General features: G+C 37.1%; 1 protein-coding gene and 1 long non-coding RNA gene across 3 annotated transcripts in view; one reads left to right on the top strand and one right to left on the bottom strand.

The window, feature by feature from the left end:
- LOC137973753 (uncharacterized) overlaps positions 1-18,032 on the bottom strand; it is a 104,828-nt gene that overhangs the window by 15,528 nt on the left and 71,268 nt on the right. The window lies entirely within an intron of this gene.
- Positions 4,880-18,032, top strand: part of LOC137973980 (PR domain zinc finger protein 14-like) — a 21,629-nt gene continuing 8,476 nt past the window's right edge. The window contains exons 1-5 of one of the 2 annotated variants that reach the window (XR_011117357.1): positions 4,880-5,004; positions 8,089-8,254; positions 8,871-9,181; positions 9,958-10,225; positions 11,045-12,924. Coding sequence is in view for 1 of the 2 variants with exons in the window: in XM_068820893.1 (XP_068676994.1) it covers positions 8,107-8,254; positions 8,871-9,181; positions 9,958-10,225; positions 11,045-11,766 (1,449 nt within the window). In the remaining variant the exon portion in view is untranslated. Of the gene's footprint in view, positions 5,005-8,088; positions 8,255-8,870; positions 9,182-9,957; positions 10,226-11,044; positions 13,314-18,032 lie in introns of those variants that run through there. The other variant, XM_068820893.1, reaches the window with a different exon arrangement.

Genomic DNA, 18,032 nt, shown 5'->3' on the forward strand with positions numbered 1-18,032 from the left:
AACTGGGGTCTGGAGATTAAGGAAAACGGAGAAATCTTAGACTGCGATCATTCAAATGAAGGCTACTGAGCAGCACTTTCCTGTAGTGTTGTCACTGTGCTATTCTAGCTGGTTCTAACTTTTGAGTATCTGGGTGTAATCTTGAAGTGTCCATTCAAATGAAATCTACTGAGCAGAACTCTCCTTTCACGCCGTTTATTATGCTATTTAAGGTGGTTCTATCTTTTGAGTCTGTGGGTTAAATCCTTAAGTGTGGCCGTTCAAATGAAAGATTTTGAGCAGAACTTTCCTGTGTGCTGTTTATCGCGCTGTACAAGGTCGCTCTAACGTTTCAAAAAAACGCTGCGTCCTCTTAAATTAAGAGGGGGTCTTTCAGTGACATTTGTAACGAGAAAAGGAAACTTCATTTTTTGACCAATCGCAAAGGACAACACAAATCATTTAAACCAATCAGAATTTTGAACTGAATGCGTTTTGTCATGTTCATAGGCGGGAAAATAAGAGCACCGAATTTTGGTCGAGAATGTAGTATAGGACTTCAGTTTCGGCCAATAAAGAGGCAAAACTAACAAATAAAATAACCTCCAAACATATTTACGTGTCATAAACATTTTAGTACATCCGGTAAACAAAAGGCTGGGATTGCTAGTTTGGCGCAAAGCAATGAGGAGGAAAAGAGAAGAGGACATTGCCAATCCGTAACATAATGTTGAAATCCGCACAACAAAATAAAATCAGTTTAGCCAGTTTGGTAAATAGGATAATGATGCATATGCAATTTACTAGACAGAAAAAACCTCGGCTATCCGCGTTGACGAAAGAGCCAAGAAAAAACATAAAATATCTTCGCTAATAACTGATTCAACCACGGAATTTAAAATGATATACATAAATACAATTCAGTCGAGTATACTTAATGAGGATATGTTAATCAGCTTTCACTACTGAATCAATACTTTAATGAACAATAAATTAATTAAACAATCCAAAAAAATTATTGCTTTTTTAAATGTGATTTTGGCTTAAAAGACAGTAAAGATATGAAAAAGATGCCATTCCCTGTCAGTTTTGAAATCTTATAGTTACGTTAAGCTCATTAAAAGAATTTGGCAAAGGTCTAAAATTACTGAAGCGTATGCCCTCCTCCTCCTCCCCCCCAACGAGAAAGAAGAAAACGTGAGAAACGTGCGAAGTTGTAAATTACACCAGGGGATCAAAAAAAAAGGAAACAACCAGACATGCTTTGATGCTATTATGGTCAGAAAATTAATGAATTTGCTAAGTTCGAATTAATATCGGAAAAAAAGAAAGAACAAATAAGATGTTAAAGTAAAATGACCACATTCCATTCAACCGCTTTTCCTGGTATTTCTTCTCTTCTTTCTATAGTCGTCATTTTTCGGCACTCTTAAGGAAAGAAATCATAATCCGGTAAAGAACATCTGAATGCAATCCAAATAACTATTATCCGGGTGTCATCGACTGACCTATAACATGCCATCAAGGTGAAAGATGCCCCCATGACTAGTAGTGTATGCAACCTCGATATATTGACGAACATGGTAAAAACGATGAGATAACGAGTCTTAGGGTATCTTCAAAGCCAAATAACAACACTTCATCACCCTCATTCCCTCCAACATACCGAGCTTCTTTCCCTCCATTTTTTCATTCATTTCATTCATTTCATCTCTTACATTCGAAACAATACCCATTGATCCTTCAATACTCGGATCCCCCAACTTCATCAGGCAGAGTCATGAAGATCAGTGTCCTACAAGTTGAAAACTTTCCCTGAGGATGCCGTAGATCGACGAAAGCTTGGAATAAAAATTTCAAAGCCAGCACAAGGCCTCATTCGAACAGTTTATTCATTTTTTCTAAAATGTGCTGCTAAAGGACAACATGAAAAGTATGCCGGATTAAAACTTTGATTTTACCGTGCATAATTTGATAGATTTTCTTAGATTTGTTATTTGAGTGATTTGAATGATGCAAGCGGTATCATGGCCCCCAAAATAAAAATATTCATTCCATTACAAGCAACTGAGGTTTTCAGTGTACCGTGTAACTGAGATTTCAGTAGTAGTGTTTGGATCTGAGTGAATCGTGCAGTAAAGCCATTTCCATAATTCTCTCGACAGAGATATATTGATTGTGCAGATATCACATAAGTTCATAAAACGGAGGGTGGTATCGGGATTAAAGTTCCTTCAAGGCGCACGTTATGAATAATTAATGTTTTGGAAATAAAAAAACAAAAATGCCCCCGGTCAAAACGATGCCAGGCCGTGATAATGATCCGTGGCGGTGACTGCTTCTCGTTTTGAAGATCTTATCAAAACTATTTGTTTCTCTTCCTTTTTTGGTTTTGAAAAATAAAAAAATATTCCCCTGTGAGTTAGTTTTAGTTGTCAGTAAATATCTGAAAATGTATCACAGGGTTTTTTTACGAGGTTGCCTGAGAAAGTTGACCAGAATTCCGGACATCCCTCTTCAAAGACCAATGAGTCATAAAACAAGGTTAATATAATCATATAATATCGCACTAAAATGTGCTAAACCACAATATCTGTACCGACGGCTTGTCGCTAACGGTAGAGCCAGATTTGCAGTTTGTCAACGTAATATTCCGTTTTCCAACTTATTTCCATCATCGAAGCTTTGGAAGCTTGAATTCCTCAGCATTTCCTCTGGGTAGTTGTAACGTGAACTGAAACGCTTTCACTTTAAAAAAAATCATTCTAGCTGAGATATTATTAAATTTTGGAGTTGTAACTGTAATCATGTTGTTTAATTCTGAGACTGATCTAGATCTGGTAAGGAGTGTACTCAAAATTTCTTCAGAAGTAAATTACTCTTTCAAATTCACTAATATTATACTTCAAAAGCGTCGCATATTTGCGGCTTTTATTGAATTTAACTCTCCCTTCACTGGAGCACGTATTCCAACCGATGCTATCGCATTTAAAAAAAATTGCCCGCTTACCACGACTTAACACATTAAATTGTTTATGAGAAAGTTATTAGTTAAAGGAAAATCGATATTGAATTACTTTCATAGTTCCTCTTCTCTACAAACAATCTCCACGTCTCTGAGTAAATCACGCTGATAAAAACTTCAAGCTAGAAATCTGAATAGAAGCTAAAAATCTGTCAGGTTCAAGGTGGACCTTTGAGGTTGCTCTGTAAAAGGCGCGGTTTTAATAGGCAGAACATCATGATTAACGCATAGAAGGTAGTTTTCTATATTTTTGGGACACGACATTAAGTTAATTGATCCATCCGTATTTTCACATCTGCCCCTCGGTTTGAGTACTGGGTCAACTATTACTCTACTAATGTGTTCATTATATTGAGAATCTTACTGTCAAACGACAATGAAAAGACAACACACTACTCTTCTATGACAAAGGGTGACAAACCAACTTTGGTGAAATCTCACGTGGCATATAATCAGCGCCATAGCGCGCAGTGAGTGCCTCTAAATATCGGCCTACCTCGTGTGCACATGGTTTAACCATTACAAGCTATTTCTCGGTGTCTTCTCAATTCCCAAGAACAAGAGAAGGCATGAAAATACCAACATCTTTGTCAACATGTTATAATTTGCGACACTGAATAGCGTTTGCAAGTTCTATTAATTTGACTAGATAACTCACCTACGAAGATATTTGAAAGGACAGAAAAAGCTAATTACAGACTTACAATTCGGTTGGAGCTAACAGTAAAACCTATTCATGATGAGATGTCGTTCGTTTAGGCGAGACAACCCGCGAGAACAATATTTTTTACTTGACAATACTTAAGACATTGTTCATTTGTGCGAGAGTCCGTTCATATTACATTTACAGAAGGTAAGAAAGAAATACATTCCACTTGCATTTAATTTGACCTGATTAGTTTTGAAGCACTTGAAAAAGATGAACAGACAAAATTGAAGTTAGAAGGAAAGGGGCGTCGCCTAATACTAAGGACGCTTCTGTGCGTTTTGGGAAGACCATGCGCGGCGTATCATTCTGCCCTCTTTTACTCCGAATAGGCACTGAGTAGCAAAATATCAGCCATTAAGACTCTGTAACCTTGTTGTGTTTAACACTTTATAGCGAGAGCATGTACATCAACCTAGATGAGATTTTCAATAAATAATATAATAATGAAACTGTAAAGAGCAATACCGCGGTGCATTCGCGCCACGCTAAATAACTTCTCATTTAACACCTCTTTCTAGCTTTAGTTTTGTAAATTAAAGATTGCAAGATTGATAAGCACATTTACAAACGGTTTGGCTCAGGAATTTCAACCCGGAAGAGCACAATACTCCTTTCTCGTTTTCCGTGAAACAAGAGAGGTTAACAAACGCATGGGATGTTTGAAAGTAGAAGAGTAAAATTTTAATAGAAACCCTACTATCTCGCGCGTATGTATATCCCAAAAACTTGTGTGGTTTTACTTTCCACAGTAGGCTGTTTGTATAAGCCAAAAACTTACTTAATATTTAAAACTGCGGATAACGATCACAGAATTAATTTTTCATCCGCCTGGATTTCAATCTCAGGCTAGCGAAATTATAACAAATGGAAAAACACTGATCTAAAAAGAGGTCGTGTTGGAGTAATATTTTGCGTGGAATCTTGGTTAGTACAGACATTGAAAATGCCTTAAGTAGCCATTTACTTCGAAACATCTTAACCTCCTTGGCGCGAGAAACATTGGTTAATTTTCATTAAAGTCGAAAACAATAACAGGCACTGACTTTATCGCAGCGATCGAACAAATTTTCTGCAATCCATTAAGTAGCTGGCTTTGTTAACATCTGGACACAGCTACGCATTATTTAAATGAGGTTTTTAAAAGACCAAGCATAATCTCCTACAGATTAGAACTCACTGGGTTGCTGCTTGGGTGTGTTAAGCGAGGAACACCGAAAAGAAAATTGCAAGAAGCAACAAAATTTCTCTTTTGAACACGAAATAAGATTCATCTGAAGTGAACGTTCTTAAGGTAAGCAGCTGTGTGCTTCGACTTGAAACGGTATTCTTTAACAAAACGATTTTAACAGTTTCAATCTAACCTTCGCAAACTTCTTGGCGCGTAAGGTTATAGTTACAAGCTCCTGGCAACTCTATCTTTTTAACGAAAAAAGGTCTAAATTGGGAGGCTTACCCTCGCTGGCATGATTTGTATAGTTTATTTACTGCTTTGATTTATCTTTCAACACCAGGGCAATGCTAACAAGCATTATCAGAGAATAAACACAGAACAAACGAATTTCTTGCCTACACTCAAACCGGCGAAACTTCCAAAAGTTGTTTGATCTTTTTTACAGCAAAAATTTATGGTAAAATTGGTTGATTAGTTTGCTAAATATCAATGTTCGCACTTTGCAGTTTATTTAACATCTTTAAATTACCTTTTAACATCATTATAACTGACAAAGGAAGCAGTAAGTTATAACTTTGGCTATAGATAAAGATTTAAGCGCGCAAAACAAAGAAAAGTCGTATTTGCTTATCGGAGTATTTCAGTGATTTAACACGAAGTTCGTGCGACACCAATGCATTATCGCTGTTTTAGGGGGAAAAACAACTGAGATGTTGTTTATTTGTCCTGAGTTTATGCTTACTTATGGTGCAATTATTACAGTGGCAACTGAATCACTCAGGAAGCAGAAAAATCAAGAAAATACACATTTCGATTACAAACAAACAGAAAGATGGCCTTCCTATAAATGTTACACACATCCTGGTCCTATTATTTAACGAAGGCGCAAAATAGTAGATAACGCAAATATTGTTCATGTAACCTCGTCAAAACTTTCAGAAAAGAGACTTTTTTGGTTTAATATAAAAAATCATTTCCCACATTTCATTATGGAAGATTATCACAAAAAAAACAGCCGCGATCAAACAGTTGGATCTCGTTCCAATTCGAAAAGTGCAAGAGAAAAAGCATTTTATCATTTCGGCGCAGAGCTTGCGAAAAATTCAAGTACTAAAGGACCATCTCATGAATTTCCGGCAATTTAAATTTGCAATAGTTGTGAAATGGGATTTTCTTTGCTATCAATGAGCCTCCTGAGCCAATGGGTAGAAGCTAGCCTAACTATAATATTCACAAATGATTTTGACAGCGGAAGCTATTAAAGTTACTTTAAATGCTATTTCGCTTTTTAGATTACGATGAATTCTAGTTGAACGCCTTTAACTAATCCGCCCTGATTTCAGCCGTCGGGCCAGATTATTTCCAATTATCAAAAATGAAAAAAAATGAAAAGAAGAAGAATAAACTTATTTTCATTGTCCATTACCCACGGGTTCAGTAAATTTCAAAATGCTTTCATTCCAAAAAATAACACTAAAATTTAGGAATATAAATCATTTTTGCAATAAACACACAATGTCGAGTGACAGTCCGTGTTCAGTTAAAATCGAGCATAATTGTTTCCATGTGAAACTGTAACACAATCAAATTCTCATCAAAGCCAGTGGAAATTTCCGTAACTTAAAGACGTTAAAAAGTGTAATTGTAAGTTACTAATATACTATAGATCAATATATATTAAACCCAAATAAACAACTACAGTCACTACATTGATTAATGTAATACTTAAGATAAGATTCCCGATGCACGCTTCCGAAATAAAAGAGCTTCGCTTGTTATCTATAAACGAAAAAAACATGAAATGCTGTATTGATTTTACTTTGACACACTTTGTTCGAGTACAATTTCCTTACCAAGAGGACTTTAATCTTTTCGCTTGATTGTATAGGTTTGTTTATATTGTTATTATAATTTAGCCCATTTCCCTTTGTTCAAATAGGAAATGAGTTTTCACATCATACACAAGCTAACAAATTTCAAATTGATAATTCTTCCGTCCTATTTCAACCTCTTGTCCTGCCGTCTTCAGTGTTGGAGAATAGTCGGGAAAAGAACTAAAGCAGCCTAAAATTGTTCAGTCATCATTGAAAAACGAATCAGTGAAACACTCTAAGAAACCAAGTGCGCTTTTCTCTACTGACAAGAATGGAACTGATATATATATATAAGGGTTGCGAATTGGTTAATGTAGCTAACACTATCTTAAACGTGAAATTAACTCGTCTTTTCTAATCGATGTTCTCCCCGAATTGCATACTTCAAAACACCAAGAAAAGAAAACGGATAGTAGTGGCCTTGGCCGAGATTAGCGAATTTTACAATCATTTTAAAATTTCATTAAAAAGAAGGGGTCAGTTTCACTTGATGTCCGCACTAGCATGACGTCATATAACTACATGCATGGGAGTCAAAAGTGGAACGCCCTTAATTTTGAAATAAACTTTATTCACGTATCATGAAGACAGAAATAAGTGTCTCCCTGCGCTTTCATTACACTTACATATATTTCTTTAACAAAATACCCATTCTTAATAGAATTATGAGGAAATTCAAGTTGGTCACTAACAAAGTTCCTTAGATTAATGATCAGGGCAAAATATTCCGTTCGAAATCAGGATTTGAATGGCGTAAAGTTAGAAATTAAATGCACTGTTAGTTCACCAGTGAAATGGTGCTCGCTTTTTTAACGAATATTTTAAAGGTTTGTTTGTTTGTTAGTTAGTTTGTTTGTATACCTATATCTATATTAGTATATGCGAGCGTAGGTGTGTTTCACTTGTATAGTGAATTGGTAAACTGATTGTATTTAATGTTGACCTTCAAATAAGTGGTTCCCTAGAGAAGTTAAGTAGGACTGCTTACCTGTGAGGTTATCAGATATTACTACTAGTGAAAAGCGTGGAGGTCCACTTATCGGTCCATATTGTCCCTAAGGGGGCAAATAGAACATGCTGAATGGACCTCTTCTTAGGACCACATCCATTCTTAAAAACGGAGCGGCTTTAGTCAAGGGAAAGGGGAAGACTTTTTTGTCTCGGGCTGACCTTTCGGGCTGAGCAGCACTTTCCCGTGGTGAAGTTTATTTATACCGTTTGTTACAACGAGCTTTTTATTCCGCGAGTGTAATCCTAAAGTGTGAAGATTTAAATGATTGTTCAATTTGTGAACAGAATTTCAAGGTGTGATTATTTTCTTTCGTTTCAGCGTTCCACACCGACTGAGATGGAATACGGCGACTCTTCAATGTTTTTTTCTTTCACCTTTACCCAACAGGATATAGACAATGTCCTTTATGGTTACATCCGCACAACGGACAGGGCGACTAATGGATTTGCCCTGTCTGGTGTCTATAGTGGGATACAAGCCAGTGGTAAGTAAATGCATTTACACGCGCCGGAATTAAACTGTAAGTGGCAGTGGCAGTGGCATAGAATGTAAATATTTTCCTATTGGTATATCACGGTAACGCATGTTTGCCTCCTGGGCATGTACTCTTTTGTTGTTGTTGTTGTTGTAGCATATGTAAGGTACGAACGTTGTAATGTATTCATCTCAGCTCTCCAACTTTCAAAATTATGCTTTCAATAAGATTTTTCTGTTGATTAAGAGTAATCTCGTTCTCAGGGTTCTCTCCTATTCGTCCACCGGACGTCCGGTGGACGAATAAGTACTAACTTATTACTAATAAGTACTAAGCAGTACTTTCCTTGTGCTGCTGCTTATTATTCTTCTCGAGCTGGTAGTGGCTTTTAATTGGGAGAATCAATTTAAATCCAAATATTTAAATATTCTGCACTTCGGCTTTGCTAATATTCTTTCTGACATGCTGCGCAAGAGTGGCCTTTGGCCTTCCTTCGTTTTCGCTGGTTTCAGTCTATGCACACCCAAAAAGCAACAATGATACCAGCATTTGAATGCAAACATGTTGTTTAAGCTTTATATAATGAGATTAAAGGTTTTTTTTTTTTTTTCATTTCTCAATATAGCTGACATACACTGGCATCCGAGGATTACAAATATTTCCCAAGTGCACCAAGACGCGAGGCCAGAGAACCGATATCTAGACCCAAGCAAGTACCGTGCCATGCCATTTAAGGAAATGTATCACGAAGAACCCTTCATCAACACCTTACCCGACAGCATCAAAATCGCTGAGACCATTCTCCCAACGGGCCGACATCGAGGGGTGTTCTGTGGTCAGCCAAGAATACCCAAAGGAACACGTTATGGTCCTTTCACAGGGAATACTATCTTGCCCAAGGAAATAAAATCACAAGACAACAACAGCGTCTGGGAGGTGAGTAAACTACAGACCAAGAAGGGACAGAACACAACTGTTCGAGACGGAACTGAACAAAAGGGAATGGGATAGGATGGGATGAAACAGAAAGGAACCAGAAACACTACGAAATAAAACGCAAAAGAGTAATACATGGAATTAACAAACACAACGAAACGGATTTGAACGGAAGGGACGTAACGAGATAGAATGGTTATGGTAATGGTAATAATAAAGCCGGATAATATTAATTAATAGTAATGGTAATGGTATTGGAATGGTAATAATGGTAATTGCAATGGCAATTGTAATGGTAATTGTAATAGTAATATTAATGGTAATGGTAAGAGTAATAATAATAATAATAATAATAATAATAATAACAACAATAATAGAGTAGTTTTAGATTGAGTGTCGAAAGTAATTAGATAATTACTTTGGTTTATGATTAATTCACTCAGTGATTGGTTCAAAGTTCTCGCGCCATTTTTTTAACCAATCAGAAGTGAAACCAAAACCAATCGCGGCTCGCGCGTTCACCTTTTCCCGCGCTTTGTGTCGGCTACGTGTAATTACTCCGAGTTTTGATTGCTTTGCCGGATTGTCTCCGTCCTTTTTGATTGGCAAAAGTATTTACTTTAGTTTTGGTTTTGCGACACTCAATTGAAAACTGCTCTAATAACAATAATAGTAAAGGCAATGGTGATAGTAATTGCAATGGTTACATTAATGGTAATTGAAATAGCAATATTAATGGTAATGATAACTGAAGACAGAGGACTTTTGCATTTTAGATATTTCAAGACGGTGAGCTGACCCATTATGTCGATGGCGCTGGAGACCGAAGAAACTGGATGAAATACGTGAACTGCGCAAGGCACGACGGAGAACAGAACCTGGTGCTTGTTCAAGAGGAAGGGGAAGTATTTTACGAAGTTTGTAAAGAAATCGCCGAGGGATGTGAGCTTTTGGTGTGGTATGGAGATAGCTACCTTAAGTACATGGGCATTCCAATAACGATGAAGACAAAATTGACCAAGATCGAGAGCGATAGCACATTGGGTAAGTTGCATTTTTTTATCAAGTTAATCTTATGAAGCAAGCTCAGCTTAGGTTGAGAAAAACTGGGATCGAAAAACGTTAAGCCCTTTCCCAGAAGAACTATATATAGAACTCTTTCATAAATGACGTCAAGGTTTACATTCTTTTTGTATTTATGTTAATTAGACCTGCTGGTCTCATTTTGAAACAAACATTCTTTTGAAATTTGCTCGTAAACTAAGGCTTATTAGCATGCATTAAAACAAAAGGTATTTTATTTGGCCGCCATTTTGAAGGGGTGTGTACAATAAGTCTTTTTCAAAATATTAAAATTCAGGTTTAGCCGGAGGACAAAGGCAAAGGAAAGTGGATGATATGCAAATATTTTTCACATTCAGTCCAACGTGTTTCTATTGGTTTTGTCCTCACTTTGACATTTCGAAAATGGCCTATTACATTTCATACATTAGGAAATGTCAGGCAGCTGGATAACCGTGAGGTTTTCGAGCTACCAGCTAGTAGAGTGACAAATAAAAATGTAGAATCATAAATGTAGAATCATAAATGAATGAAATAAATGTAGAATCATAAATGTAGCTCATAGAGCCATAAATAACAATCGGCCAAAAATATTCCATTTGTGAAATATCAACAAATAGGTTTCATGACCAGGAGAACAGAAAAAAGGCAAAAGACTTATTTTCTCCAAGAAAAATGTGAACTGTTAAATAAAACGCTGTAAGTTTTTGCAAAATACCAATGTCCTTTGAAATGTAACGCTGAGAGGAGAAAGAAGTCAAACTCAATACATGAAAATATTGCTTTATTGCTGTACAACAGGTGGAGACAGTTTCGCATGTGACCGCTGTGGCAAAGTGTTCGCCTACAAATATTACAGGGACAAACACTTAAAGTACACGAGATGCGTGGACCAAGGAGACCGAAAGTATCCATGCCACCTTTGTAACCGCTCCTTCGAGAAACGTGACCGCCTGCGCATTCACATCTTACACGTGCACGAGAAACACAGACCTCATCAGTGCAGTCAATGTGGCAAGCGGTTTTCTCAATCCTCAAGTCTAAACAAGCACCTCAGAGTACATAGTGGAGAAAGGCCTTACAAATGCCCTTATTGCATCAAGGCTTTTACAGCTTCGTCTATTCTGAGAACTCACATTCGACAGCATAGTGGCGAGAAGCCATTTAAATGTCGTCACTGCGGGAAAGCGTTTGCATCGCACGCGGCTCACGACAGTCACGTCAGACGTACACACACGAAAGAAAAGCCCTGCATTTGCGAATTTTGTGGAAAAGCGTTTGCACAGTCCTACGAACTTAAATTTCACATGAACATGCACACGGGAGAGAAACCCTACACCTGCGAAAAGTGCGGTCGAGGGTTTTCGAGCCCTTCGTCTCGTGACCGGCATCGATCGAACTTTGATTGCACCACTCGGAAAAACCGAGCTCCGAAGATAATGCGAAAGAGTTCGGAAGGTAACGAAGGTGATTTCGACGAGTGTGATATCATCAACGCAGAGGAAGAGTTAGAAGAAAAATAGATGAACTTTCTTTGAGTCAAAATGAGATTTTCTTGCATAATTCATTGAACAAGGACTATGATCTTGACAAACAAACAGCACATGGGACTATATTACTCAACTTCAGAAGAATCTGCCCCAGAAAAAGATTGAAACGCCAGTTGCAGCGTGGATGCGCACACGGCGATGTGTCGAGAAAAGTACATGGCAGCCGAATGAAATAATGCAAATGAAAATGCTTTGTCAGTTTTACGATAGAGATTACAGCAAAAAAATTGTATTTGATAGGCTTATCTGTAGCCAAAGTTTCACAGTTTTAAGCTATTATTTGACAAGTTGTCTTAACAGGTTAGTTTTTGGAAAAAGATATACTTGTCACTGAAGATGAAAAAAATGAAGAGAGTCATTACCAGAGTAGACAAGAAATCGTTTCTAGTTTTAGAAAATTAAAATGCAAAAAAACGGATACCAACTGTCAAAAGTACATTTGGCCATTGCAAACGACGTACTTTCCGAGAGACAACATTGCGGATAATAACTGGGATACCAGTATTATACCTAATAATGTTATTTGCTATGGGTATTATTCATCGTGAATTATTGATCAAAATCCATTGTCTTGTGTCTGCTATTTATCCAGGAAAATGATTGGCACCGCCCTGTACCATTTTTTTCCGGCAAAAAAGATGATGTTCATTAAAATGCTTTTATTAAAGGTGCCAAAAGCTATTATTTTCACAGGTGTAAAATGACATGCACTCGGGAAACATGGTGACAATTGAAGAATGAAGAATTAATACAAAGGTGTAGGAAGCTCCACACTATTCTTAAACTTATTTGAATTGAAATATGTTCATCGGGATTTACAAAGCATAAAAGGAATGAAGTTTTTGCAAAGTGAACATGGGCCGGAAAGCTAACACAATTGTTTTCGTTTTCCCGAGTTGTCGAGTCATCGCCTTTGGGTATCGTAATTATATACATTTTTTATATTGCTGCTTTTTCATTGAGCTGTCTTTGTATCATTGAGAACAATTTCAAGAAAGTACCCTTAACTGATTGCAATGCATGTAAAATCGGTTTTCACTTGATGAACTCCACGCCGTTTGGCATGGAAATGGGTGTAAGAAAGCTTTAAACGGAAACTGCTCGCATAAAATCGCAGAGAATTCAGCCAAGGTAAGTAACTTATGCCAATTTTAGGTTGTAAAAATTACGTCAGTGTCCTTGAAATTACTTCTATCGTTGTCACATATGTACCCACGAATGTTTATTTTTGAAACTTTGGCGCTTGTTTTTTAAAATATCGAATAGAGATGGCAAGACAAGGTAAAATTGTAGAATACCCCGAGGAAGATCTGTGTACGATAGGATCGCGCACAGGATAAAGGAAAATAGATAAAAGAAGAAGCGTCTACAAATTTGAAAAGTTAAACTCGCTTATCTAGCGATGATTTAATCAAATTGTACGGAGCAATTCTTTCAGTGGTGTGGTGGATAGGCGATAGGATAGTTTGAGGGTCTCATGTCTGATTGGCTCAGAACGTAAGACAGAGTAATATATGTTTGAAATCTACAAAAAACAAAACAAAACAAAAACAAAGGAGGAGTGTATTAAGCTTGACACAATTGAAAACCCTCACCAAGAAAATAAAGGGGAAGTTAAACCAACAAACTCTCAAAACTATAATACATTTGCTTAAGAATTTCAGGTTCTGAAGCCTGTTCAAATAAACACGACCAAGATCAAATTACTTGTGTGAAAACCATGCTTAATAAACCCTCGAAGTCATCCGTTTCGGTCACAGAGCCAACACAATTTGACTGCAATCTGTCCTTGTGCAACCCAGGCTTCAATGATATTTACTGAATCTACTGAAGATCAGAAGGAAACTGAAAAGGGATGAAGAGGGTGGCTAGCCAGCTTCTATTTCGGCTCCTTTTTTTTTCTATTTATCTGCTTTTATTGTATTTTTATTTTTGTCGAAACAGATACTGTTCACCTGACGTGAACATTTTTATAAATGCAAAAGATAAACAACATCAAAATGGAAGCCAAAACTACCTGCTTCGATTCTTTCAAATGACCCCCCACCATCCTCCTTAAAATGTTCCTAGATCCATCCGCCACTGCTAAAGTAAGCGAATTTATCCCTAGGACGATCGTCAGTGTCAATATTTTATGAAACACTTCATTGAGACCCTTTTTTGACTAGATTTGGAAGAAGTGTTCTTTGCTAATTATATTTCTTTCTTGTGGATCAAACGAAAAGCCTTTTCTTTGATCTTGATGAAGATTACTTACTCCGTTCAGAAGCAATTACATTTGCTCAATTGAAAAACGAATCAGCTCTGCTATTGGCATCACCCACCGTAGCTGTAGACAGCCACACATATCATGCTATTGACGTTTCAGTGACCATGGGTTTGCAAACACAACAGAAAAATTTAATTGATTCTTGTATTCTGAATCTGGACTGGAAAAATGACAGGAACCGAGTTCCGGCAATAAAAAGGTTCTTTATTTGAGAAACAGGATTTCAAATGTTAATGTTCCTTTTTGAATACTCGATTAAATGTTCTTAAGAGTAAAACATTTCACAAGTCTTTTTTTCTCATTTCTTCGAAAAGCATAGTTTGACAGCTGTTTTAACAATTGATTTAATTACTGAGTACGAAAACACATACATCGCGTCTGCCGACCTGGATTTTCGACAAGTTTGAATAGAAAGAAATCATTATGATTATAGATGGCAACAGCACAAAAAAAGAAACAGACTCAGAAGGAAAAAAGGCATCGACCATCCGACGGGGTTCATTCAGGTAGGCATCAAATGATTTGAAGGAATCACTGGCCAGATCTTCTCTCCCTTAAGGACTGACTGGTTCGGCTAATGGAGAGTCAACGCACGCACAAACGAAAAATGAAGGGATGTTTAGTTGGAGAGAAAAATATCCCAACACGGCCCCAGTGAAGTTCCAAAGAGTAGGATTAACGTCACTTAATTTCAGGCAAAAACGTTATGGATGGCCCTAACGCTAGGATCTTTCCTTCCTTCCTTCCTTCCTTCTTCTTCTTCTTCTTCTTCTTCTTCTTCTTCTTCTTCTTCTTCTTCGTCTTCTTCTTCTTCTTGCCATAGCACTTTCCAGACTTCATATCAGTAAGTCCAACACTGAGGCTGACAAAACAGCAATCGGAGCTTATTGTATGTTATTGCAGCTCTTTCGGTTGGATTAGAGAAAATAGAGTTTACATATTCAAATAAATGCGAAAATTCAACTGATTTCATAAAAAAACCGCTCATTTTCCAGATCAAACCTTTATTTTTACACATGCATTAGAGATATTTTTCGGAGGTTTTTAACATGAAAGAAAGGGAGTAAATGTTCTTCAAGGTGTTTGGAAAAAATACTAAACTATTTAATAAATCACCTTTCCATTTCTAACACAGTTGTCTCTTCGTCCAGAAAAACGAGGGATATCATTTGAGTGTCGCCCAAAACCACAGCACTGTTTACTAAAATAAAATGTGTCGACAACTGAGCGATTGACAAAAGTTCAATAAGATTAAACTTTTCTAATGCGAATATAATGATTTTGGTGTCTTCATAGAGTTTGGACGATGATTGGAGTTTCAGAAACTAAACAAGCTATACCTTTACCTTGTCAATTTGATTTTTCAATGCCCCCTTCGTGTAAATAGTCATGCAGGTGCGTTTGAAGTTTTATACAGTGCTGACTATAACTACATAAGATAGTAATTTAAAATCGGTGCTACTGAGCAAAACTTCAAAATCGGGCAAAATAAGGCAAAAGAGGGCAGCTCGCACACCGGCGTACTTCAAGTTCGTCAGGTTAGCTGCCATAAATTTGAAGGTGAAATACAAGTGCCATCTCTATTCTTCAATCAGATTCGACTGGACTGTGAAATGCAACTGACGTTTCAATGATCCATGTGTGTTCGACAGGACAGTGCAATGCGCTGAAAAACCAAGGCATTGCTTTGAAAAATTCACGATACTAAACCGGGTACAGAAGTCTCGCTATTTCAATGGCTGATTGAAAAAACCTCAAAGACGAAAAAAAACAGGACGTGAGACCAATTTTAATTATACATTTCTATGACGTCTCATCGTGAGAACTACAATGACGGTAGTCATGGCAACGATGATGTCAGATATTTCAATCGTGTATCTCCCTTTAATTGATATCAGTACGCGCCTGATAATAATGAATTGAATGGCTGAAACTTGAAAGGACGTGCGCAGATTAAATAAGACGGAAATAGCGTTTAACAAACTAAGACGTCTTAATTTTTAGGGTTTCACAATTACCGTAAGGATTATATATTATCTAGGAGGATTTCAGGTTTTTTTGCTTCAGGGGTTCTCAATCAATTGATTCGACGCAGTCTCTAATGCTATACGAGGCTAATAAAATAGCAACTAAAAGTCTAAAATGATATCCCCCATTTAAACCACACACTTAAAACAAGAGGACTTTGGTTAATGAGAGGAACCGGAATGGCCTTAGTAAAAAAAATGCAATGTGATTGTTATCTCTTCATGAATTCTGTACGACTTGACTACATTTTTCTTGTGAATTTGTGGTAAGCGACGATTCACTAGTTGGCTACCTAATTTCTCTGGTGATTATCGGAGCTGGGTTTCTCAGCGATTCTCGATGAAGAAACTATCTAAGTAGGTGATGTATAAAGATTTATCTAAGAGAGTTTGATCATCAGAAGTTCACAGTATTTTTCCAGTTCCCAATTCCTTGAAAGGCTACGGACTAAAATTTCGGAATTATATTAGACTGCTCTTCGAATTTTTCAAAGAGGTTTTGGGAAGCAAAGCGTTATAAGTAGACTGTCAGAAAGCGAAACGAAATTTCTCGCATAAATACTGAGGTAGCAACATTGGTCAGTTCTTTCGAAATAAGGTAGTTCTATTTATTGTGCTGTACAGTCATGCAAGGTGATTCTATCTTTTGAGTCTGTGGGTGTAATCCTGAAGTCCCCCATGGACCATTCTAATGAAAGCTGCTGAGCAGTACTTTCCTGTGGTGCTGTATATTATGCTGTACAAGGTGGTTTTATCTTTTGAGTCTGCAGGTGAAATCCTAAAGTGTGACCATTCAAATGAAAGCTACTGAGCAGTACTTTCCTGTGGTGCTGTTTATTATGCTGTACAAGGTGGTTCTATCTTTTGAGTCTGTGGGTGAAATCCTAAAGTGTGACCATTCAAATGAAAGCTACTGAGCAGTACTTTTCTGTAGTGTTGTTTATTACGGTGTAGAAGATGGTTCTATCTTTTGAGACTGTGGGTGAAATCCTAATGTGTCACATTTCAAATGAAAGCTCCTAAGCAGTACTTTTCTGTGTTGCTATTTATTACGTTGTAGAAGGGTATTCTAAATTTTGAGACTGTGAGTAAAATCTCAAATGAAAACTACTAAGCTGCTGTGTATTACGCTTTGCAAGGTGATTCTAAATTTTAAGTGTACTGGTGAAATTCTGAAGTTTGAACTTTCAAATGAAAGCTTAACAACAATACTTTACTCTTTATCATGCTAAGCTCTGCGGTTCTAAAGCTTGTTTCTGATTAACTATAAAAAGTTGTCAGTCTTTTCCCTTTTGTTAAGATTCATTTAGTCCACGCAAATGCAAAATTATCATCTAAAATTAGCCAATTGTATTTACATTTATCTAGTAGCCGTTTCCTTTGGTCTATGTGGCGGATGCTATTGTTTTAAAATAGCTATCACTTCTTAATTTCTCTTCTTGACTATTTGGCTTGCGATATTAAAGAAATAAGGCTAATATTTAAAAAGGAAATGAACGTTCTATCGATGGAGCACAAATTGGGGACATTATAAACCGAAATCAACAATAAACGCAAATCAAGTCAAATTTTGGTTTTTGAGGAGAGGAGAAAATCGGAGTACCCGGAGAAAAACCTCTCGGTGCAGAATATAAAGAGCCAACAAACTCAACTTGACGCCCAGTCTGAATATCGAACTTGGACCACCTTGGTGGGAGGCGAGTACTCTCACCACTATTCGAAGTCGTCGGCTCCTAAAGCCCCTGTGCAAAAATTTCTAGGGCTTGTTTTTCAACCTTGCTAATGATTGTTATAACTGAATAATTAGGATAGTACGCGCACTCTCATTGGTCAATAGTTGTGTTTGGATGAGAGTATGTAAACACGGCTGTGACATCACACAAATTTTGATTGGTTATATGTTGTCAGACGCGCGTTTTGATTGGCTGGTAGGAAATATGGGC

Source organism: Montipora foliosa, chromosome 10, assembly GCF_036669935.1.
Source record: "Montipora foliosa isolate CH-2021 chromosome 10, ASM3666993v2, whole genome shotgun sequence".
Taxonomy (NCBI): domain Eukaryota; kingdom Metazoa; phylum Cnidaria; class Anthozoa; order Scleractinia; family Acroporidae; genus Montipora; species Montipora foliosa.